Source organism: Cyanistes caeruleus, chromosome 9 (assembly GCF_971803275.1).
Source record: "Cyanistes caeruleus chromosome 9, bCyaCae1.hap1.1, whole genome shotgun sequence".
NCBI classification, from domain to species: domain Eukaryota; kingdom Metazoa; phylum Chordata; class Aves; order Passeriformes; family Paridae; genus Cyanistes; species Cyanistes caeruleus.
Window position 1 is genome coordinate 27,650,649 of NC_141709.1, and position 24,322 is coordinate 27,674,970.

The 24,322-nt window shown below is 43.1% G+C and overlaps 1 protein-coding gene and 1 long non-coding RNA gene across 13 annotated transcripts in view; both read right to left on the reverse strand.

The window, feature by feature from the left end:
• The window catches only part of LOC111933065 (BEN domain-containing protein 5), an 887,514-nt gene that overhangs the window by 303,259 nt on the left and 559,933 nt on the right, over positions 1 to 24,322 (reverse strand). For 10 of the 12 annotated variants that reach the window (XM_086842546.1, XM_086842549.1, XM_086842547.1 and 7 more), the window contains one exon: positions 21,528 to 21,726. The exons of the other annotated variants lie outside the window; for them this stretch is intronic. In XM_086842546.1, the coding sequence (XP_086698672.1) occupies positions 21,566 to 21,726 (161 nt within the window). In that variant the 3' untranslated portion in view covers positions 21,528 to 21,565. Of the gene's footprint in view, positions 1 to 21,527; positions 21,727 to 24,322 lie in introns of those variants that run through there. 12 annotated transcript variants of the gene reach the window in all.
• Positions 3,640 to 19,510, reverse strand: LOC147651733 (uncharacterized). Its single transcript, XR_015273955.1, has 3 exons — positions 19,091 to 19,510; positions 5,849 to 5,928; positions 3,640 to 5,723 (listed from the first exon to the last, which is right to left on the reverse strand). It is a non-coding gene; the product is annotated as an uncharacterized LOC147651733 (long non-coding RNA).

The window sequence follows — 24,322 nt, forward strand, 5'->3', positions numbered from 1 at the left end:
TTTCATTGCAAAGTGGAGTTGTTAGTGACCCTCCAGGCTGAACTGGAAAAATAGTTCTGTATTGTAGCCCTGTTAATCCAGAAAGTACCAAGACCTGAGCATGAAACTTCATTCTTAACCTGAAATATGGAAGAAAACCCTACTGCTGGTGAGAGATCTGAAAGATGGATTAGGAAGAATTTTGCTTTTGGTTTGATGTTCAAATTAGATTACTAATTCACAGAGTCCTTTTACTGTTTAATAAATTCAGATGAAAAGGAAAGATACAAATTCTCACAGTTCTCTTGCTACTTAATACATTCAGATGAAAAGGAAAGATAGAGCATAATCAACACGTGTTAATTTATGCAGATCTTTCCCTAGTTCCGTGTTTTAAAATGTCTTTTTTAGATAAAAGGCCAATAATACTCAGCATTTTTCATCTTCAAAGCACTTTGAAAATATTAACTAGCGAATCAGCACAGCACAACCATCAGGGTCCATAAAGATTAGCATCCCTGTTTAAAGAGCAATTCCAGGCAGAAAGGTTGTGGGATTTCCTCACTAACCTAAAGCCTATGCCAAGGACAGGTGCTAATTAGCAAATTCATAACTTGAGGTGCAGCACTTAGATTACACCCCTTGTGCTCAATCTTGATAAGGCCACACTACTTGAAGCTTAAAAGATGCAAAGAAATGGGCATCCTGTAGAAAAAAGGTGCATATTTGGGTGTGTTTCAGCAGTGCATCATTTTGTTCAGGAGCAGTGCTAGGAGATCAGAGAGACAAAGTGGGGGCTAAATGCAGCCCTCACACCGGATCCAGCATCTGACACAGGGCTGCTGTCAGCTCCTTGGAGCTGTCCAAACCCTGCTGCCACACCTTGTGGGGATGGGGCCTGGGAAGGGCACCCCACACTGCTCTGAGCACACCCAGGTGAAGCCCTGGATGAGCTCAGCACACCTGGATGAGCTCAGCACACCTGGATGTGCTCAGCACACCTGGATGAGCTCAGCACACCTGGATGGGCTCAGCACACCTGGATGTGCTCAGTACACCTGGATGAGCTCAGCACACCTGGATGTGCTCAGTACACCTGGATGAGCTCAGCACACCTGGATGGGCTCAGTACACCTGGATGAGCTCAGCACACCTGGATGTGCTCAGCACACCTGGATGAGCTCAGCACACCTGGATGTGCTCAGCACACCTGGATGTGCTCAGCACACCTGGATGGGCTCAGCACACCTGGATGGGCTCAGTACACCTGGATGAGCTCAGCACACCTGGATGTGCTCAGCACACCTTGATGAGCTCAGAACAGCTGGATGAGCTCAGCACACCTGGATGGGCTCAGCACACCTGGATGTGCTCAGCACACCTGGATGAGCTCAGCACACCTTGACATGTTCAGCACACCTGGATGTGCTCAGCACACCTGGATGAGCTCAGCACACCTGGATGGGCTCAGCACACCTTAAGGAGCTCAGCACACCTGGATGAGCTCAGCACACCTGGATGAGCTCAGAACAGCTGGATGAGCTCAGCACACCTTGAGGAGCTCAGCACACCTGGATGAGCTCAGCACACCTTGACACACTCACACACCTGGATGAGCTCACACACCTGGATGTGCTCAGCACACCTGGATGGGCTCAGCACACCTGGATCAGCTCAGCACACCTGGATGTGCTCAGCACACCTGGATGAGCTCAGCACACCTGGATGAGCTCAGAACAGCTGGATGTGCTCAGCACACCTGGATGAGCTCAGCACACCTGGATGGGCTCAGCACACCTGGATGTGCTCAGCACACCTGGATGAGCTCAGCACACCTTGACATGTTCAGCACACCTGGATGAGCTCAGCACACCTGGATGTGCTCAGCACACCTGGATGAGCTCACACACCTGGATGTGCTCAGCACACCTGGATGAGCTCAGCACACCTGGATGTGCTCAGCACACCTGGATGAGCTCAGCACACCTGGATCAGCTCAGCACACCTGGACACACTCACACACCTGGATGTGCTCAGCACACCTGGACACGTTCAGCACACCTGGATGTGCTCAGCACACCTGGATGAGCTCAGCACACCTGGATCAGCTCAGCACACCTGGACACGCTCACACACCTCGATGCTCACCGAGCACCGCTGTGCTCCCTCACAGCCCTCCCAGAGCACAGCTGATAAGCAGTTGCAGACCTGCTGATCAGCACCAAGGGTTAGGTGGGCAGATGCCTGTCTCTCACAGAGGGCACAAACACTTTCAGCAGTTTGTTTACAAAGGAAGAATGCTTTCTAGCTCTCCCACTGGCAGGTCCTCCCTGTCACCGTGGCTCAGCCTGAGCTATGCCACTGTAAAAACTTTCACTGTGAGCAGTCTCAACACTTCTGCTTTTCAAGTTCATTATTTCCTTCCTGTTCATTATCTTCTGTCTATAAAATGAAGGCACTTTCCTGAAGATCATCAGTAAGGAAACAGGGAAAGGGGTGCACAAAGATGGGTGTGCATTAGATTCACCTCAGCAGCTAAGGGCAGGGAATGTGAGAACTGGGAATAACCCAGAGAAAGGCGAAGTAACAAAGACACACAAGAGCAGACCAATGTGAAAATCATAATGACAGAGGGATTTATGCAAGGACATAAGCCACAGCTATAGGGAAGCCTTCTTTTTGTGCCTTTTTATTTTCTTTCCTTTTTAAAAATGGACAGCGCAGGGAAAAGCGAAGATCTCTAGGTGAAAAAATGCAAAACTGAAAACATTCCCAGGCTGTAAGTGGGTCATGTGCAGCACCAAATCCTGCTGTAACACCAGCACAACGAGGGCTCTGCGAGTTCATGCAGTTCCTGTTTTTTTTTTAGACACAGGGTGTTGTTTTGGGGAGTGCCCCCGGCAGCAGCAGATCTGTAATGGCACTTTCTCCAGTCATTCATAACAAGGCTCAGTTATGCAAGGGTGGCACCGGCATCGCGATGGGCTGCGGGCCAGGAGGTGAAATGGCACAGCAATGTTCTAGCCCAGGGCCTCTGAGACAAACATCAGGGTGAGAAGTTGGAGTTGGCCGGAGCTCAGCGCTCAGCCACGGCCGGCTGGGCCTGCCCTTCCCCACAGCACCCAACACCAGCGTCCTGTCCCCGCTTCCAAAGCCTCTTCAAACCCCCAGGAGACCCCTGAGAACGGTGCTGGTGCTTGGGCTGGCACTGCTGGACTGAAAGCTTTGATCCCAGTGAACCCTGTCCCTTCCTGGCCTCTGGCAGGAGGTGTTTCCTCAGCCCCCAGCCCACCAGAGCCTGGGATAAAGGATGGGGTTCCCTTCTGTCACAGCGCTCCACAGCCACACCTTCACACTGCCCACGCCCCATCTGCCCCCCAGCCCTTCTGACAAAGGAAGCCAGGCACCAAAGCCAAGGGCTCAGCCTGAATCAAAGGTTGAATGCCAAGTGTCAGCACTATCTGTAATTATAACTTCATCTCACTATTAATTATAACTGTCTCTCAGAGTAAAATGCTCATCTGTTACAAAAAAAAACCCAGACCTACCACCAAGCAAGTAAATACTTTCTGAATACAGTGCCTGCCTTACAACACACTTTATCAAAGGTCTGGGCTATCAAAAGAAGGTTCTGTACTCCATGAGAAAAGTAATATCCGCTTTAGCTTTGAAATATTTTGGCTTTCTTTTATTAAAAATTTGTACAACAAAAGCCTTATGCTGATGTCATATACAAAAGAGATAACAAATGGCATATACAAAGCAGATAAAAAATGAGAAGAAGTGGAAATCTGTCAGCTATTAATATCCAAAGGCCACACAGAGAATGAAAGGTAAAAAAGTTTTCCTCCACATGTGCAAACCACGTCACTGTGTTTTCCAAGCAGCACATGAGGGGACAGCAGAGCTCCTGCAGAGCTGAGCAGGGCAGGGGTGATGTCTGGGAAAAGTGACCCCAGAGCCAGCACAGTGTGGAGGAAAGCCATGTCCAGTCCCACAGCCAAAAACCTGCACCAACTCACAGCACCAGAGTGAAAACCATCACCCTGAAAGGTGTGACCAGCAGCAGGGAGAGGCTGGCAGCCGCACAGAGCAGCCCGAGCACAGCTCCCTTCCTCCTCTGCTCCCTCCCTGCTCCGGATCCGGGCGCAGCCGCGAGGTGCCGGGCCCAGAGGGGCAAAGCTGGGCACATCTCCCCTCTTTGGGAGGCATGTCCCAGCTCCCACGAGTCTCTTCTGGCTCTGTTAGCTCCAAACTGGTGCAGCAACTTTGAATAGTTCAGTGATTCCAGTGCTGTAAAATCCTCACACCCACTGTCATATGGCATTAGAGTGATCAGCTCCTATGACTCCTGTCACTCGCTCTTGGACGTACAAAGGCAGAAATGTCTGATTCTGGCAACTCCAGACATGCAGAGAAACAGAAATCTCCACAAATTGAAGTAACTGAAGGTTCATGGGGACTTTTTTTGTCTTAGAATAGATGAAAGCTTTGGGCAGAATGGAAGTTTGTTGGGGAAAAAAAATCTTTAAACCTGGGGCTAATGTTTTAATTTCTAATAATAAAGAAAATACTACTAAAAAAAAAAACAAACCAATAGACAACAAACCCAAAACCAAACTGGCAACAAACAGAATTTTGCTTTAACTTAGCATTTCAGGTAGGTTAGAAGAGTCATATATATAATAGAACAGATTTTTCAAATGGACAGGAAACTATATTAGAAAAGAGGAATAGGATTCATAGCTCTGGAAGCAACCAAAGCAATGAGTTTAAGAAACCTTTGCCACACAACTTCTCTGTTTCCAGCTCCCTGGTGAAAGGAAGGCAAGTTCTTTTCTGAAAGGGTTTTGTGAGCAGTGAGCACACAAGCACAGAATAAGCATCACTTTTGGATTGTTTTCAAGGAAGATGATTTCCCCCCTTCATTCAGAAAGATAGATACAACATTTTTTTTTTCCTCATTTCACAGCTAAACTGGATTTGGAGCTTGAAATTACCCTTCTTTTCACATTAAAAAAAATCTGATGAGGTCACAAAGAACCAGACTTCATCAGGCATCTATGAAAAATATTTCCTACCTTTTGTTTGTCTCTATTCCTGTGTAAAATACTTAATGTTTTCACACTTCAGGATCCTTTAAAAGGCAAATTACTTTTGACGACCTATGCTTCTTTTTATTAGGGATAAGATTGATGTCTGCTGGTTTACATCACTATCATGGATGATTTGGAGGCCTATATCTCTATCTATAGAGATAGAAATGAAATGATGTTTGTTGGGTTTTTTCCCCCCCTAAACTGATATTAAACTTTCCTTCCTTTGACCTCTTGGACTGGCTTGCACATGACACCATTTCATTTGCATTCCAGCTAAACATAACACTGTCAGTGTCATGTCAGGTAGAACAAAGTCAGACAAACTCAGGAAAACAGATGGTCTGGATTTTCAACCACTGGCAATGATGTCAAGGTTGAGAAGATGTCATTTTTTGAGGACAGCTCTTTTGTCACAGCTGCTGTGAAAAAAAACTGCTGAAGGAGCCGGGCACTTGAAAGCTCTCAGCAGAACCATCTATTGACAGAGGAGGCTGATCCAGATGGATATTTCATCAGTTTCCATCTTTCTGCTGGGAAAGTTTGAAGATGAATTTCTTTGTATTTGGCTAGAGATTTTGCTCAGCAAGTTTGCTCACCTTGTCGAAGCACTGAGAGGGGAAGCACACACCGAAACGTGCTCCCACGCTGCAATGTGAGTTTTGTGGGCAGAAAGGAGGAAGGGGGAATAATGTTGGAGAAGACTCAAACTAGAAGCATGGGCCATTGCATTCAGAGTCCAAATATTTGGCATTTACAGAGCAATAACTGACCTGTGAACAGTACACTGTTTAGAAATTCAGAAGGGCTGTGTACAAAATGTCAGTCACAGACGAGTCAATCAGCACCATATCTGGAGAAACAAAATATGGAACCTCACAGCTTTGGGAACCAACATTCCAAAAACATTTTTGAAAATGTCTTGCTTGCCACTGCTTCCCTGCAACAAAGGTGAATTCCACAGGAGGTATTTGTCATCCTTAGTCACCAATGGAAAGTTCAATCAGCGACACTGCAGCCACACAACTCCAGCAACCAAAGCTTAGGGTGTCCTTTGCTACTGCGAGCACCCCAGCAGCCACCAGTACATCACAGAGAGGCTTGTCTCATCTCCCAGGGAACCTGGGGGAAACTGAGCACATGCCCACAGTGTTCACACTTGGGCCATTCCTCCCAAACCATTTCCTGCAGTCAGGTTTGCATCACTTTGGTTTTCTTGATGGCTGCCCCTTTCTCCCTCTCTGTCTCTCCAGAGAGTGACATTTTAATTGTCTGCGCCCTTTTTTCGGTCTGTCAGCTCCCAGTCTCAGCTAAACAGCTGGGTAGCTTTAGCTGGAGTCCAGAATTAACATAAGTTGTTTCTAACCTCTCCATGCAAAGGCCTTTCACATGGTTCCCCCGTGTGACCTCTGGGCACAAGGCTCTGCTATTAAAAACCACCAGCACATGCAAGCCACCAACACCCCGAGACAGCTGTGCAGAGCCTTGGCCATGGCCTGCTCCTGGGTGGCATCTGGGCACTGTCACAGAGCAGGATATTATCCTCACCACTTCTGAGCCAAACACACCCTAGTACAGCACCAGAAACAGCTCCAAAGAACCCCCCCCCGGGGTATTTAAATACCATTCAAGTCTTAGTTTTCACTAGCTTGGAGCTCAAACCTCCTTCCAGTGTCAGACAATCAGATTTCCTGTCTAAAGGGGGACTGCACTGCATCCTGTCCCAAGGCAGGGCTGCTGCAAGGCGAGGGGAGGGTTTGAAGCACAGGTATGAGTGTCACCATTTAAGAACTTGGCCAGGACTGTCAAACACAAGCTGCCAATGACCAGTGGCTCCTCTGCGCTGCAGCAGCAATCCCCACTCCAAAGTGCTCAGGCACAGCTCTGTGGAATTTGCTGATGAAAGGACTTTGAGACTAAAAGTTAGTCTACCTTTTCCAACTTTCCAGCTCTCAAATGGAGATAATACTGCTTCCCACAAACCCTCGACACATCAGGACATCTCTGCTTCAGAGGTTAGACGAGGACTCGGGTACAGCTCCGCAAATGTTGACTTACATAAGCTCCCGAGCAGGGAGCGTGGTGTGCACTGTCTCTCTGAGGGATCCAGGTGCTGTGCCACTGGCAGAGGAGCTATTAGTAAGTGCTTAGCAATGTGGGGTAGGCTGCTCCTCTGTAATTGCAGGGACGCACAAATCATGAGCGGTTATTTGCTCGCCTGAGCAGCTCTGTCAGGAAATGGTTATCCAGGGAGCAGCACTCCAGCCTGCCCCACACTCGGAGCCTGTGCTCCCTGCTCTGGCCATCAGGACACAAAACCTGGGAAAACTACACCCACTTGAGCCTGACAGGGCCCCCAGATATTTTGTTGACTCAGTAATTCAAGAGTTATAATCCCATCGCTAAATATCAGCTGGCCCTCATGGTTTCTCACTGGGAGGGGACAGAATGAGAAGCCATTAGTTTAGTTTTGGATTCGCTACAAAACAGCAGCCATCCATTCCATCAATGTTAGCAGAGCCCTCTCAGCAGCAGGGTCCTGGTCCAGGACAGGGGTTGCTAAGCAAAATGGAAATACAAACAATAAGCGAATACCAGCCACCTGCAAAAGATTACACACCGAGCTGTACCTTACCACAAAAGCCTGTGTTTCAAACTTCATCTCATTTGGATTCAAATTTGCCAAAATCAAATTTATAAAGAAGGAATGATTATTGTACAGAGCATTTTGAGAGATGTAAACACTTTCTTTTCCATTACTGTGATTCACTTTGGGTTGTTCTCTACTGTTAGGCATTTAAAGCATGCAGCTCTGTGGAACACAATGGCTGGTTTACTTATTACAGCACGCACTGGAAACTGCTTCAATATATTTCTCTGTCAACACATATTTATGATTCCCATATTTAAGGAGTGACTGCTACCCTGTGTACACGTGTCCTCAGCGTGACTGATGTCAGAACGTTGTTTGCACAACTCCACCTGGGCGAAGATTAAAAGCTGCTCCTGAGAAATCCTCTTTACAATGCCCAGCTATGCAAACACCCCATACTAGGACATCTCAAAAAAACTTCCTCTCAAGGCCACCCGCTGTATCCGCCCTGAGCTCGAGCAATAGGGCTGCTACTGTGCAGAGGGCAGATTCCTTCCCTGTAGGCTGGGTTTGGGACCCACTGGAAAGGTTCCCATTGCCTCTAATAGGAATTCAGAGCCTCTCTGCAGCTCGTCCCACATCGAGGGCTGGTCAGGGAGGCAGCAGAACCACGGAGAGCATGCACAGATCAATGCACACAACAAGATCCTCACACTGAGGCTTCAGGATTCGATTGCGCCTTTGGAATGTGATCCAGAGCGTTATAAAAACAAAAGATGAACTCTCTTGTCTAGATTTTTGTTGCCCAAGGACCTGCAAACCAGCAGAGGTGTGTGGTTCCCACAAACAAAGCTAATTTGGGTTTTTCTGCAAGTGGAACAATGGGGAATGAGGAAAAAACCCTCACTTTTTGCCAGTGGAAACCCTGCAAGACAATTCTCTCTATACCTTGGCATCCAGCTCAGCCACAGCAGCTCTCAGACTCCTGTTCTGGCCATATGGGGGCCAAAGTGACCCCCCTTCTGTGCACTTGCACAGCAAAACCCTGAAGTAGTTTGACTTCTTTTGGCTCACAAGGAGCAGGTTTAGGTTTGCAGCCGCTGTCGAGCAATTGCTCTCACACACAAACACAAAGCTATGATTTGCTCAACTGCAGCAATTTAATTGCAAAATGGAACCATTGCCATCAAAAGATTATCCTATCTGGGGCTAAATGCTCTTCTCAACCTTTGTACACAACGGGTATCGTCTTACCCTGTATCCAAAACAAACAACAAAAGGTAATTTTCCCGTGTTATTTGGTGGGTTGTTTGGGTTTTTTTTTTTTAAGTTAAGAAGCTTTCAGCTGGAGCTTCCTCCCCTGGCTCAGGGGCAGGAGGGCGGCTGCAGAGGATGGGCAGGTCAAACTGTGCAAATCCCGAAGTGGCAGCTTCTGTGGGAAGGTGTAGGGTGTTTGGGATCCCGGGGAAGTGAGGCAAGGCACGGTGGTGCTGAGGCAGCAGAGGGAATTAGACTAATCCCAGCTCCAAGGGAGGTGCCATGCTCCACAGCCGGATGTAAAGCTTAGCCTTCACTTTCTCAGGAATGCACTCCCTTCTAACTCGGTTACTGAGGAGATTTCACTCCACATCATTGCTTAAGCTCACAATCACTCCACGATTCGAGATAAATCTGCACAATAAACACAACAACAGCAGCAGTCAGAGTTGGGGGCATCAGGGAGCAGTGTGAACATCCAGGGTGGTTTTTTTCAGGGATATTACGCATGTGGCTCGAGAGTTAGAAAGTTCAAAATTAATTTTACCACAAGTCCTCAAGGCAACTGCCACTGAAACAGCAAACACAGGTGAGTGTGGCATTATGTACCATCAGCTCACCTGAGCTATTCATGTTTGATAAATACATAAAGAAAAACAATGGAGAAGCTCAGTCTGATATTGGAACAGTACCATGGGGAAGTGCAGGTGCAGTACCCCAGAAATCAGAGCCATCAGAATATCAGTGACTAAAGTATCTAAGCATCCCTGAAGCTACCCAAGAAACTTGAAAATTCAGTTCTCATTAAATTTATCTTCCAAATGGCTTTCCAGAGCCCAGCCCCAAGTTTGCACTGACATTCCCTATTTTATAAAAGCCTTTGGATGGTTTCCTGATAAAGAGCATACAGTGTTGTTTCACTTTTAGAACAGAGGACTTGGGATTGTGTCATCAGTGCTCATTTCTGACTCAAGGTGCGATGCTAAACAAGTCACCAGGTTCCTAGTTTCTGAGAACTATCAGTCATTTACTGGAAGGAAAACTACTTGCTCCAATTTGGTGCAATTTGAGACTTCATTAAATGTTTACAGTTTTAGAATGGGTACAAATCTACACAAAAGCAAAGACAGTTTTCATTTATTCACTGGTTAAGGACACACTCTAGAGAGACAAACTAATGGCACAATACTAGGAGGCAATGTCAGTATGATGTGGCTACAGAGAAATATCAGATGGGAAGTAGAGATCCCTCCAGATGACTTTCAGAAGTGGAAAAATGGAGGTGAGATTAAGTTTGACAGCAAGTTCCTACAGTGATAGGAAGTCTGGTATACATTAACTCAAAGGAAGGATAACAACCTCAGCAGAGCCATTGACTGCAGCTGAATTATGAGCCCTCAGCATGACAAAGCCATGAAGATATTTCTAGAGAAAGGCATTTCTGGAAAGATAATGTCTCTGTAAAATGTACTGTTACCACCCAAGATAAAACTCAGCACAAAAGCATCACTGATGGAGAAAGATCAGGCAAGTGCAGGAGACACTGAGTAGGATAACAGCAGATGAATTGGTGAGTGTATCTCTCAAGAAAAATTTAAAAGACAGGTCAGGCTAGCAAAGGTAAAGTGGATATGATCTCTCATAAACTCTTCAAAGACAGGAAAAAAAAAATGCTGCTCAAACTTGGCAGCAACATTTGCTCAAGAACAAATAAATAGACTGCTGCTCATGAGTGAATTCAGTAGGTGGGGGGAAACAAAATAATCAAGTCCTGGAGAAAAATATTCCCAGTTTATCTGCCATTTGTGTAGAAAAAGCAAAACTGGAACAGATGAACCTGTGGCACATTGAGACTTCAACAGCACAGGATCAGTAACTCCAATCCTGTGTTACAAGTTCAGCAGCAGGTCCAGACACTTCCAGTGCTACAGAGTAGTGGAACAGATACTCTTGGAGAACTTTCCAAAATGAGCAAGAAGACCCCCTTATAAATTCTTCCTTTCCATAGCAGACTGCAATGTTTAACTCACCTGAAATATCATTATCTAATTCCTCCACCAGCCCAAGCCTTCCAAATTAAACTGAGCTATTGACACATTCATACAGTTTGATGTGACCTGCAGCAAGGCAATTCAGGCTACAGCTGGAATGATTATTTCACTATTTATTCCCTCTTTCAAGAAAAGAAACACATATATATCATGATGCAGGAGGTCCTGGTTTGATAAGGTGCTGTGCTCTTTTTAATACATCCTTCCCTGGGTTTCAGTATAACACACCCAGTATCCAATGCTCAAGACACTGCCCACATTTCCTACCATCATCTTTAATACAGAAAATACAGCTGTGTCCTTCTACAGGCAAAATAATGCCAGATGAATTTAGGCAAACGAGAGATTGTCACATAGCTTCCAGCACTGGGAGTCAGTGAGGGATTAGCAACAACAGGACTTTCTGTCCTGTGCTCAGGCTCCACTCACCAGTGCCGAGGGATTCCTGGCTCTGCAAGGATGTAGGTCATGCCAGAGGGGACACAGGCAGTCCTGCAGGAGCCTGCAGGCAATTAAAAGTGGTGATGCAGCTGAGCATCACCACAGGCAGTGAAAAGGGACTTCCCCTGAGACTGGAATTCGCAGGCAGGAATGATCTATTCATCTTCCATGTCCCTGACAAGAAGGGATGACTTGGTTATAAAGCCTTTAAAATGCAATGAGTCACTTCTCAAAAGAGGTCACCAGTTACTGAAATTTTGCTGAAGTATTTAATACAGAGAAAACCCTTGAATAACAAATATGAATCCCTTTAATCATACCATATCTGATTCTTCCAATAATTACATTTGGGGTACCTGACAGTACAAATAGGTGATTCTCACATGCGGAGACAATACTGTCCAACAATCCATCCCCCTGCTAAAAGAGCTCCACTAAAGCTGGTTTCCCAGATCAGAACAGAGTTTGTTACCCAGCAGCAAAAGATCCCAAACTTCTGAGGAGCTGCCTGTGTAGTCAGTCCTCACTCAAGGAAGAGAATGCCATGCAGGTTCCCTGAGCAGTGGGCGAGAGGGGCTGCACACAAAGGGCCACCCTGAGAGCATTTAGCAAAGCCTGCAGCTGAGCTGCCCTGGGGAGTGCAGCCAGTGGGGCTCTCTGGAGCTCACCACAGCTCAGCTATTGATGAGAAGCAATTCTCTCACACATGGAGGGTGAAAATCCAGCAACATCTTGCGCCACAAAGGTGAAACCTCTCAGGTACAGGTTCTACCTGAGCTCCAGAACAGGAGATCAGATTAGTCAGGTAAGCAAGGAGACCTCGAGAGCAACTTCTGCACCACCCACAACCCTGCAAAACACCACCAAGGCCTTGCCCAGAGTGTTTAATAATCCTGCAGCACAGGGGTAAGGGCATCAACTGGTTTCTGCCCTTGGTATTACAACACGTATTTAAACTGCTCTGATCTTACTCCTCCCATCATTAAGCCACCAGTTAGTTAAAACCTACCCAACCCCTCCCAAATCACTGGGAAAGGGCCACCTTCCACCAGCCCAGAGAGGGAAGAAGCCAAGACTAGGCAGAACTTTGCCAGTATTTTTTTTTCTTGAGGTCATCAGATGAAGGTCATCATTTTAACTAGATCAGCTCAGCAATGATGTCCTGTCCATTCTTTGGAAGCTGGACAAACCAGCATGTGAGCTTTAAATTGACAGAGATATTAATTTCAAATCAATAGGAAGCATAAAAATATCAATAGGCATTTAGGAGTGAAACATTAATTACTTTTCAAAGGGTGCAGTACACAAATTTCCTGGTGTCTTTACAAATAGAAATAAGTCAATAACATGATTTCATAACATTTATAAATGACTAAGTTAATTAACAGGGAATCTTCAGAGAGATGATGAAGGAAATTTAGAAGAACCTTGTCTAGCACTATTCAAAATTCTCAAAGGAAGGAAGCAACTTCTTAGAACAGATTAATTGTAAGGTTTTTTTTACTTTACCTTGATAGAATATCTGTTTACATATTTAAACTGGTTTTGACCTTCAAAATTCTGGCAAAGGACAATTCTCATTAAACCACCTCAGTGGAGAAATTTGCTGGTTCCTCATCTCATCTCTGAGGTTAAGAGAGGATGTTGATCATTTAGCAGGAATGGTCAAACAAAATGTGTCCTACCCAAAGCAACCTTTAATTTATCATAGGAGATAAATTCATCAGCAAGGGCTGATGCACAGCAAGCTCTTCTGTCAGGTCTGATGGGACTTGGCTGGAGGCTCCAGAGTGAAGTAATTCCACAGAAGTATAAGTTTCTCCCTAAGGATACCCTACCCAATTCTGGGAATGTATCACAACATACTGGTGATATCTCCTCACCACTCTTCAGCAATTCAAGTTCATCTTCAACCAAGGAAACCCTTCAAGTGTCCTGCAGACACGTTCTACAGCAGTAAAAAGGCTCTGGCTTCCATTTCTTCTGAGTTCCATTACTTCAGTGTCCTATTTTCTGTGAAACTCTGTTCACCTGCTGCCTTTCACAGCCCAGTTGGGTCCCATCACCCACCTGCCTGGCCCAGCTGTGAGAACAGGAATGAGCAGCTGGGAAAGCAGGAAGAACGTGCTCTGTCTCCTCACTGGCACGTGAGTGGAACAGAATCAGAGTTAAACTTAGTAACAGAGCAAAAAGGGAAATACACTGGGACATCAATTGGTTAAGAATCAAATAATATCAGGGGTTTATTTCTACAAAATTAAATCAAGGTTGGCCCACAAAATGAAATTACTATTGTATATCACATTCTAATACCAAGTGACATGTGTCCTAAAACCACCAGATTGTATCAATCACTATATTCAACTAAACCAAACACTCCTATAGAAAGTATTTCCATAAAACGAAAAGGAGTTTGGGTGGGCAGAAAAGTATTACAAAAATGAGTCAGTCATGACCTAGAAAATCTGTGGTGGTAGAAGAGTGAAAGCACTCAGTCTATTGGGATGTTCATGAGCTGCAGAAATACTGGGGGAAGATATTAAGACAGGAACCAGGAATAAGTTAAGCCAGACTCACAGAGAAAAGAGGCACAAGTTGAGCAGCGAGGGTAGCAGTAAGCACTGGAATAAACTACTCAAAGAAAAGATGGATTTCACACTTTGATGGATTCTCAAGAATGCTTGATTTTCTGAAGAGCATTGCTGTGGTCTAGCCAAGGTTTCTTTTCAAGGGAGCAGCTGAGTGAAGTTTTGTGATGTGTTCTGCAGGGAGCCACACCAGCTCATGGAATGGCCCAGCAGCCACCTCAGCCTGCACAACTTTGGGCACAGCTAACAACACCCTCACCAAGAACCACACTTAGATCATAGAATTGGAGATAGCTCTTTCTTTCCCAGTTCACCAGGGGGCTGTTTTCACACAGCAGCTGGGAAAAGGAAGTAACAGAGGGCAGATTGAAGCCATAGATCAGAATAAATCTCTCAAGGTGCCCAGTGATTTCCAGCTCTCATCTGGGCACTGACATTAGGTGGGAAACTTTCAGGCCACTGAAAGCAAAAGTAGGGGAAGCTCTGAGAAATTAATGTTTTTAAGTGATACTGCTGAAAGATTGACTTATTCCATATTAGCACTTAAAGACCTTCACATGAGAATGAAATTTTCTTTGCTGCAATCTAGGCATTGGCAGGGCAGGGGAAAAACAAAACCCAAAAAACAAACCAACAAAAAGAAAATGCTGCTGTGTGAAGCCCCTGAGTGGCAAAGTCTGCCTTAGAGTGACAGCAGCACTACCAGATCTCCCAAGGAAATGCTCTAGTTCTGTGTCAGTCACCCCCAGGAATAACAAGCAGGTATTTCACTTGAGAGCCCTGCTGACAATTTGCAAGGCAGGAATCATGAAACGCTCCCACCTTGTCCCACTGAGGCAAGCACAGAGGACAGACTCCCATTTGCAGAAGGAACAGCACAGAAAAAGGAAGACCAGGGAAGCAGGCAGGGCTGGGGACCATCAAGAACATTATCAAGTTGTGGATTTACATGGCACAGACATATTTACACAGAGAAATGGCACATCACACCTACACACATACAGCCGTGTATCTGCACTAGATCGAGGGCCCTAGCTGCTGATTTTGCCACTTCTTAAAGGTTAAATTCTGGGAATGTTAAGAGTGATTGGACTTTTTTAATTAATAAAACTTTTCACTGTTTGAAACCTTGAATGCCAGTTAAATTGCTTGGGATTTTGCTGTTTGGCTACTGACTTCACCTCAATTGCACATACTATCTGTGGGAATGGGGGAAAGGCCTTCTGTGACCCTTCTACAACCTCTTCTTTGCCTTCCTGCGCCATCAGACTTGGGATACTCATCCACATCAGGCTGGATGAGTGAATGTCACGTACTTTTGCAAGTTCAGGAAAGCCACAGAGTGTAAGTTGCACATATCCACCAAAGTGGCAATAAACAACCTTTCCTGGATGAGCTGCATTAGGGGACAATACCTACAGAGAATCCAACCCTCAAGGTTGTCCTTCCCATTCCTAGCAAGGAGAGTGGCTCCTTGCATTGTCCTCCAAAGTAGAGATGATCCTACAACAGCACCTTCAGCCTTGTTTAACCCCAAATGGGACACCCTTGATTGCTTCCTCCTGAAAGCATCCACAGCAAAAAGCAGAACCTGGTCCTGAAAGGTGAAAGTGTCCTTGCAAAGGCAAAGAAACCAATGAGTGTCAAAGAATTTTAATTTACAGTGCAGGAAAAGAAAGCAAAATCCTACTTTACAGAGTTTTAGTTTTTCATAAGCTAAGACTCTTAAAGAAATGAAAACACAGAACATTAACTTGGAGGCAATGCTTTTTGACCCATCCACCTTCTGTCCTACACATTTTGAGAATTATTCTCTAAAGGTTCTTCCACAAATCCTGCAGAGGACTCCGTAAGGAAAGATAAAATCATAGTTCATCTGGCTCACAAAACCAAAATGTCCAAATGGACTATTTTCAAGTATCAGTGGCTTAATACCCCAACTGAAACATGGAGAAAGACTTCTCCCAGAACACTGATACTCAGTTAATTACAAGAAAAATGAGAAACACATGAAAGTACAATTATTTTAAAACTAAACTACAATTCAGTCAGATTTATATAAACATTTGGGCTGACAATAAAGATATATTTGAGTATAAAGGATATGAAACTCCCATAAAAGCTTTTTCATCTGAGTCTCCTCTGGAAGGGGCTGGTACCAGTGTGATATGGAGCTATCAAGGCACATTCCCCCTGCTGCTGTCCCAGGACATCGTTCACATTCAGCAGGGTGAACACCAAAGGGTGCTCACAGACAATTCCTCTGACAATCAGTCCATCCCATGAAATCTGCACCCCTCTCCACTCCAAAGGCATGAAAGTTCAGGGCAACTCTAAAGGATACACAAGCACCAACACACATCATTTCTTATCTTCTGTTTCGCAGAACTCCTAGCAATTGTTGTATTACAATAAAAGTGAAATCACCCTCAGTTTATGCCTCTCTTGGGTTGTTCAGGAAATTTTCTGTGACTCTTTAATTTCAAATTAATCAACCAAAGACCAAAATTCAGCATGACAGTAGGTAGCCTGATGCAATAAACATATATTCATGAAGACTTTACTTCCATTAAGGCTTTACTATCAATAAACAGGGAACATAAAGCTGATATTCTGCTAAATGTGAAGGTAACAATTTGCTTTGTAGGAAGAAGTTTTCCAGCACAGAAAAAAATCCTTTAGGCTCAGCTTCTTCCTCCTCTCCCAGACTCACTTTCACCCTTGTTCTGATCCAGGCATGATGCAACTTCATCTGATGCCATAAGTGAGATATTTCCCTCTTTATGGTAAACAAATGATCTCACAACCACAGGACCATGATTTCACTGCAGGACAAGAGGGCATCTGACGCATGGAATTAAAGTTATTGTTCAAACATAAACAGGAGAAATAATTGCAAAAGTAAAACAGATGAACAACCACATAAATTAATTTCTTGAATCACTGTTCCTGTTTTCCAAGTCCAAATGATTCTCTTTTCCTATTTAGGAACCCTGAGGGGATGAAAAAATACCCAAGATGGTAAAATTAAAAATTAGCTATTGAGCATGAAACATGCAATGATTGCACTTCATAACGCTTTTATTGCCTCAGTGTTGGATGAATCACTTCAGAGTTCCACACTGTTATGATGAAAAAAATGACACCAATAAAATCTGAGCAATTGATGTTATGACTTCATCAATCCGAGACTAAAGGCACACACAGAATGACAAATTTTCTCAAGAGTATGGAGAAAGCTACCACCTCATTCTGAGGAGGCACAAGTTGTGTCTTTGTCTCTTTCAGAAGAGAATTCTCATGTCAAAAAGATGGAATATTGAAATAATCCTCAGCACAGCTCCAAGTGACACAACCCTGCTTTCCCCTTCTGAAATCAGCCAGATTTGGTGTTCTCAAAACTATGAACACAGCTAATATGCAGTGAAGCTACAGCTAATACACAATGTTCCCAATTCACACAATTTTCTGAGGTTCTGCATCAAGACTGTATCATTTTAGCAATGACCTGCACTTAGCTTTAATTTTTAAAAGTCTATAGATTTTGGAAGTATGAAGTAGAATTTTTGTTACAATTTCAGTAAATCCCAAAAAGTTCAATTTATTGCTACTTAAAACTGCCAAGAGGACAATAAACTCTGCTTGAGACAACAAAACAGCTGTCAGAGTAATCTCTCAGATACAACATTAAAGGAAAGGTGCACAAAGAAGTGACCTCCCACAGGGAGAATGCACCAGCTTTTGACAGGTCAATCAGCCAACAACAGCTAACCAATGCAACCTTGAATTCCTGCTTAGAGTTCAACTTTTACACTACTATTTTACTATATTAAAAAACCCCTCCCATCTCTATAAAGCACCAGTAAATCAAAACCTATTCTGGAACAGCAGAAACTAACAATTTTTTTTCCCCTCTAATAAATACTAGCTTTCTTTTTTTTAATTGAGTGGTTGGATTTCCTGACTCAGGTATTCAAGTCCCTGGTAGGATTCTTTCCTTTAACACAACAGCTCATATCCCTTATAAAATCACTAATAGAAAATAAAGCCCTTTTTGTTAACTCTAATCTTGCTTTCTTGCAAGTGTGCCAGAGGCACTTTAATATGGATCAGATCATGAATATCACAAATTACAACAGCATTGTGTGGCAACAGATCAGCTTATAACAGCAATGCCTCCTTCCTGCTTTGATTAAAAAAAGAGTAAACAGTCACTTCCTCTTAAATCTGTGTCTTTCTGATCCTCACAAATCCAGGTTTACAGTATGAGGTAATGGCACAGCACAAACCTTAGAATGACAAACGAGGGGTATTACAGCCTGTAATAAAACCTACTTCATTTTCTGTCAAAACTCTCTCCTGTTTTTCATGATGTACAGGTATGAAACTACCCTAGAGCAGGAAAAAGTTAGTAGGGACTATTTTCTATAAAGTTTCCTATGGTGGATTCACAGCAGATGCAATATGAGCAAAGCAAACTATGTACAGGCAGGCACAATTATGGAAGAATTAATGTACCAACAAGAACAGCCCTGGCCGCAGTGTAGGAAATGAAATGAAACTCACAGTTAATTTATACAGAGTTCTGCAAAGCAGAAAAGCAAACCCCATTAAAGTTCCTATTTTTCTTGGGTATTGCTGGAACATGTAACTGCAGCCTATTTCCCTATTTCAAACAGACACACTGGGAAACAATTGTAAAACCTCGATACTGGCTCATGGGGAGGAAAAGACAAGAGTAATGACCAAATCCAAGTATAAAATGTAATTCACACACCCTTTACTCCCTGCACAGCCCCCAGCATGCTGCAAACCACAATGTGCAAAAATAGCTTGTTATTAGCAAAAAAACTTATTTCCAGTATCCAAAGATTTAGTTCAAGTTGTCATATAATAAAGAGGTGTTCTACCTTTAGTAAGTCCTATTCCCTTAACATGACTCAAGAAAGTTTCAAGTGATACATTAAATGCCACTTGCCCAGTCCAATGGATACATTTTATTAGCCCCCATTGACACTATATTTCAAATGGAACTGAACTTTTTTGTCACCCAAATACCCCTCTTGAACACAAACAAAAACTAACCTGAGCTGATGAAATCTCCAGGGAAAACTTTATGAAGCCTTCCAAGATCCTGTGCCCAAGGAGAACATTTAAATTCTTCAGCAAAACACAGTATTAACATCTGATGGGACGAGTATGTCAAGCAGAAGCCTTAGAAAGATGATGCTGGTTTTGCAGAAGGAATTAACACCTCTGATTTTTGGGGCCAGGCTGGAGTCCTCACTCTAATTAAATTCTAAGCTGCTTTTTCCAGGTTTCATAAAATGCTATCTCAAATAGGCTTATCTTCTAAGAAGTACAGCTTGATCTTCCCATTAAAGAATCTGTTACAATGGAAACACATTAGTACTAAAGCCATAAAAGACTGAGGAAATTATTGACATTTTCCCCAAAATAGTGGGTTGCCTTAGTATCACTTAAAAAAACAACATTCACAAGTCTGCTTGGAAAAGGGGTGCTTGCTGTTTAAATGCTTTCAGTGTTATCTCTATTTTGTTCTTTTTAATTAATAAAAGGATACATGCACTGACATTTTAAACACTAATTTGCTATTTAGCATCCCAAATTAGGAAGCATAAACATTTATGCACTTCATTAAACACTACCTAAGAACACTTTTGATATTAGCAGGACACAAGGGAGGCTGTTCAAAGAAACTTCAGGGCACACTGGAAAACACACACACCTGCTCTTTTCACCCTTCCCCACGAAAGCTCTGGCTCCATCCTACAGGAAGCAGCTGTTGTGAAATGAACCCTGGAGATCAGTGGGATCTGACACACCTGTTCTGTCACACGTGTGGGGTTAGGGAAAGGGACAGGAATGCAGGGACACCAGTGGTGAAAGTGGGGTGTTCCTGTCTGGCAGCACAGCACGAGGCTGGTGCAAGGCAGCCATGAAAGAGGTCTTTAGAAAGCATAAAGCAAACACTTATGAGTTAAGCCATTATTTACATACAGGTGATGTACAGGGAGAAACCTGTTTGACTCATCCCTTCCAAGAGAGGCACGCCAGCTCCAGAACACATCCTCCTCTCCCCTCCTCTTTTTCTTCCACCCACACAGCACTTTAAAGAATTATGGAATCATTTAGGTTGGAAAATACCTTTAAGATAATCAGGTCCAGGCATTTACCCAGCACTAAACCATGTCCCCAAGTGGCACAACTATACCTTTTATCATTTAAATACTTCCAGGCATGGAGAGCCCACCCCAGCAGCCCGTTCCTTCCGAAGTTATCTACATTTACAGGACACTGAAAAAGGCTTCATGTCAGGGTGGACCGGTGCTACAGAGAGGTGATAAGAAATGGGAAGTTTTTCAAAACTACAGGAAACTGAACTGCAGTGGTAGAAAAGAAACAAATCCTGACACTCGGGAACAGGCAGACCAAAAGGCAGAAAATCACATCTGTGAGCCTGAAATAAATAGGTTAATCAAGATCACTAATATAACAAACCCTCAAAATTCATCAATCCAGACCTCAAGTTATCTCTAAACCCTTCATGGAAAGACTTCAGGTTATTTTGTTTCACTTACAGACAGTAACATATAGTTCAGATGACAAATTATTTCTAAAAACTTTGCATCGCAAGTCTAACTTCAAGGTAGAAAATTATTTTTATTTGTAATTAAAATCTGTGCTAAAAGTGTCCATTGTTAAATTATGGACCCAAACAAAATTGTACTAAATTTTCTATTGTACATACTCTTGCCATAGTGTGGCAATTTTTAAATTGCTTGAAAGTACAAATACACTAGAAAGGTAATAATTCAAGAACAATAGTATGGACACACTGAGAAACTTCATACCACAACCAGAAATCTGAAGTGTCTTGGTGCCTGAAAAAGAACTGCTTTTAGATTTATTTATTAAAATGTATTGTCATGATTTTACAACTTACAGCTTTAGGTTCTTTGTTGTTTATTGTTTGGTTTTTGGTTTTTTTAAACTGTGATGGTAATAGTGATGTACCTACAAGATACTTGAAAGAGAAATGTTCTTTGTGTATTTTTGATCAAATATACTGTTAGAGATCAAAACAAAGATTTATAAAAACAAACGATTGAAACTTCATTTCAGGAAAAACACTTTGTAAAATACAATAAAACCCTTTTCAATAGCAAAGTGAATTTTGTACAGTTCTTCCCTCTAAGGAGATGTTTTACTGCAGCTGAGATCCACTAACTCCAGTAAAACTCAACGTAGGGCAAATGGGTCGGTGTCCACAGAACCACAGCCCATGTACAACTGCAGGTAACAAACTGCATCTCGCTGGAGAAACCTTGGAAACTTCAGTTTTCATTGTGAGTGAACTTACAATATATCTTACATCAGTTAAAAGCAGTTTACACCATGACAGAACCGCTCAAAAAACGAATCAGTTATAGGAAGAGAGCAACGCTTCAATTCATCTTCTCCCATCAGCAAAAATGCCACACAAATCAAAAACCAACACTTAAGTAAAACACTAAGACTTTATTAAAAATCCAAAATTTATTGCAAATTGTACTTTGCAATTTCCCTCCTTTCTTCATTTTTACATGATTTATTGATATCCATGATTTTTTCACAGATGTACTTGTTGACTTTGGAGAGTCTCTGTGCAATTTCAGTTTCATCCACAGTTTCTTGTGCTATTCTATCATACAAACATTCTGGGGAGAAAAAAGAAAAAGAAAGAGTCATTAGGATATTTTTAGACAACAATATAGCCCTGAGTTGGGCTAACTGCTCAAGAGACAGCAGTGAGTATATACTGTGTATATTTTTTGCAAGACAAGAGAAGCTTTCCTTGATTCACCAGCTATCTTGTTAAAGTCAAGATTCGTCACCAGGCTTGAATCAGTGGCATGACCAACTTCCAGTTATGCTGTGACTACATTAATAGGCTTTCCCTACAGAAACAAGGCTAAACCCAACCTTTCACGGTGTCAGTCTTGCCTGCCTGACTCCTGCATTTATCTGAATTTTCACAGAAGATTTAGTCTCTTTCCAGGTGAAGTGTCCCACCAGAGCTGTATCCAGAGTGAGTCACTCCCACCTTCACCCCTTCAGGAGGGTATGGAAATGCTTAGGAAGAGAAGCAGTAACCAGCAGAACACTGCAACTCATATATTTCATTTTTCTCATCTCTTCCACATACATTCACATCTGTGTCTTTATCAGCTGCCTTGTCCCTGGGCTTATTTCACTTTTATTGGTAGATTATTCAGGACAAGCATCATCTCCTTGCATGTTTCAACAATACACTTTGTGAAATAAACATTATCTGGAATATAAAAAGCAATAGCAATAACTGCAAAAGCAATGTGGGCAGTGAAAGTTGAGACAATTTTTCTTCCCAGATTTGGTAGTTTGGTGCTAGAATCCCGCAGAGGTTACTGAAATCTGAAGTTGTGCAACACACACAACTCCTCAGTGATAGGCAGGTTTGGCATTTTTGATTTTCGTAAACATTGTTGTGTAGGCTTCCCAGACTGGTTAAATAAACTCTTTTCTGCTTTCCTAGTGATCTATTCCATTAGCTGTTTATTGCTTCATATACAGAAAGACATAGAGATTATTGCTTAATTAACGTGGTTTACAACATTTCTAATGTACCATATTAAAAAGTTATGAAAATTAAGTACTATGCATGCTTTGTAGTTCATTTGGAAACCTCTGAGAAGTTTTATAAAAGGTTATTTTGCATTAACAAGGTTTATAACAGTGCACATCCATCATACTTTTTATCATTTCTTTATTACATACTACACAGTGGGGATTTTTAAGAAGCTGTAGAGATATCAGACACATTAAGAACTAATGTTGTCGCTCAAAAATCTATTTTAAATAAGTTAGTCTGTGTCCACAGAATGATGAGAACATCTAAAGCAATGTGAATTTTATATTGTAAGACGTACTGAATATAAAATAAATGAAATTAACCAGCATGCAGCCTGATAGCTGAAATGCTGATCATCTGTAAACTAGGATTGGAAATACAACACCTAAGAAGAGGCACATCACTGAGAGCCTGAAGAAAGGCAGTGTGTTTGCAGGACACAAACTGGCCCCACAACAGTGGCAGGAACACTCACAGGCAGATACACCCAGTAAGGTGAACTCCCAGTGAAAGACAGGCTGTGTTGGTCGTTCAGCCACAAAGTCAAGCAAAGAATCACTTGACAGAACTCATTCAAAAGCTGTAATTTTAGAAGTTGGTATGAATCAGACAGATCCTTGATCACAGTTTTTCCTCTCCATTTCCTCCATTTCTGTGAGAGGGTGCAGAAATAGTAGTTTAGTACTTGCATAAGGATACTGGTTTAGGGTTTCAAAGAGTAATTTGGGGGTTCTGCTCCCTTGTCTTTTGGCTTTACAGGAGCACACAGACACCCCTTCGTACTGCTGAATACCAAAAATTCAAGTAGACCTCAAAGGCTAACACCAGGGGCTTCACTACTTTTTGTGATGCCTGATCCAAATCACTGACTATGGAAAACTCCCTCACATTTCATCTATTTGTCCCTTTGCTGGTCATCTTTTTCTCTTGTTTTGCTTTCTTCTCCATGGTGGGGCAAGACCTGCTAACACTGACGCAAAGGACACAACAACATGGAAAATCATGGTTATGAGCTCCCCAGTCCCACTGACACAGGCAGCCTGACACCTGCAACACTGGCCATGCAGTTTAATTGGTTCAAGAGGAGATTGTACAGGCTGGAGTCTAACAAAAGGGGAATCAGAGACAAAGTGAAAGAAACACTAAAAAGAGAAACATGGAAAACCAAGGTATGTAATAGTAGAATTCAAATGAGGGTTGAAGCAGAAGTATGACAGAAAACATAGAAAAACAAGGAAATAGGAAAAGAGCTGAATTGCTGGTGAGTGTAAAGGTATGGAAGGGAAGAAAGGGAAGGGCTCTATCTGCCTCTCATCATGTACCTGTAGGAGCAGACTCCCAAACTCACTGTAGTCAAAACAAGGGGAGGTAGAAGAAAGCTATCATTTAAATGGCTCGAGCAACACAGAGTGGCCCTGACAGAAGAGGAAATTCTCACAGAAGCAACTTTGCCAGCAGCGTTGAGGAGCAAAAGCCTCCATCAGGGAAACTGGAAACCACATTGCAATGGGCCAGTGGAACATAATCCCTTTTTGCTGTGTGCTTGTAAATGCACACCAGGGCAACCACTTCTGCTTCCCATCTGGAGCTGACACAGGGAACCACCACCACAGAGTGGATTCCTTATGTGGCCAGTACATCATTGC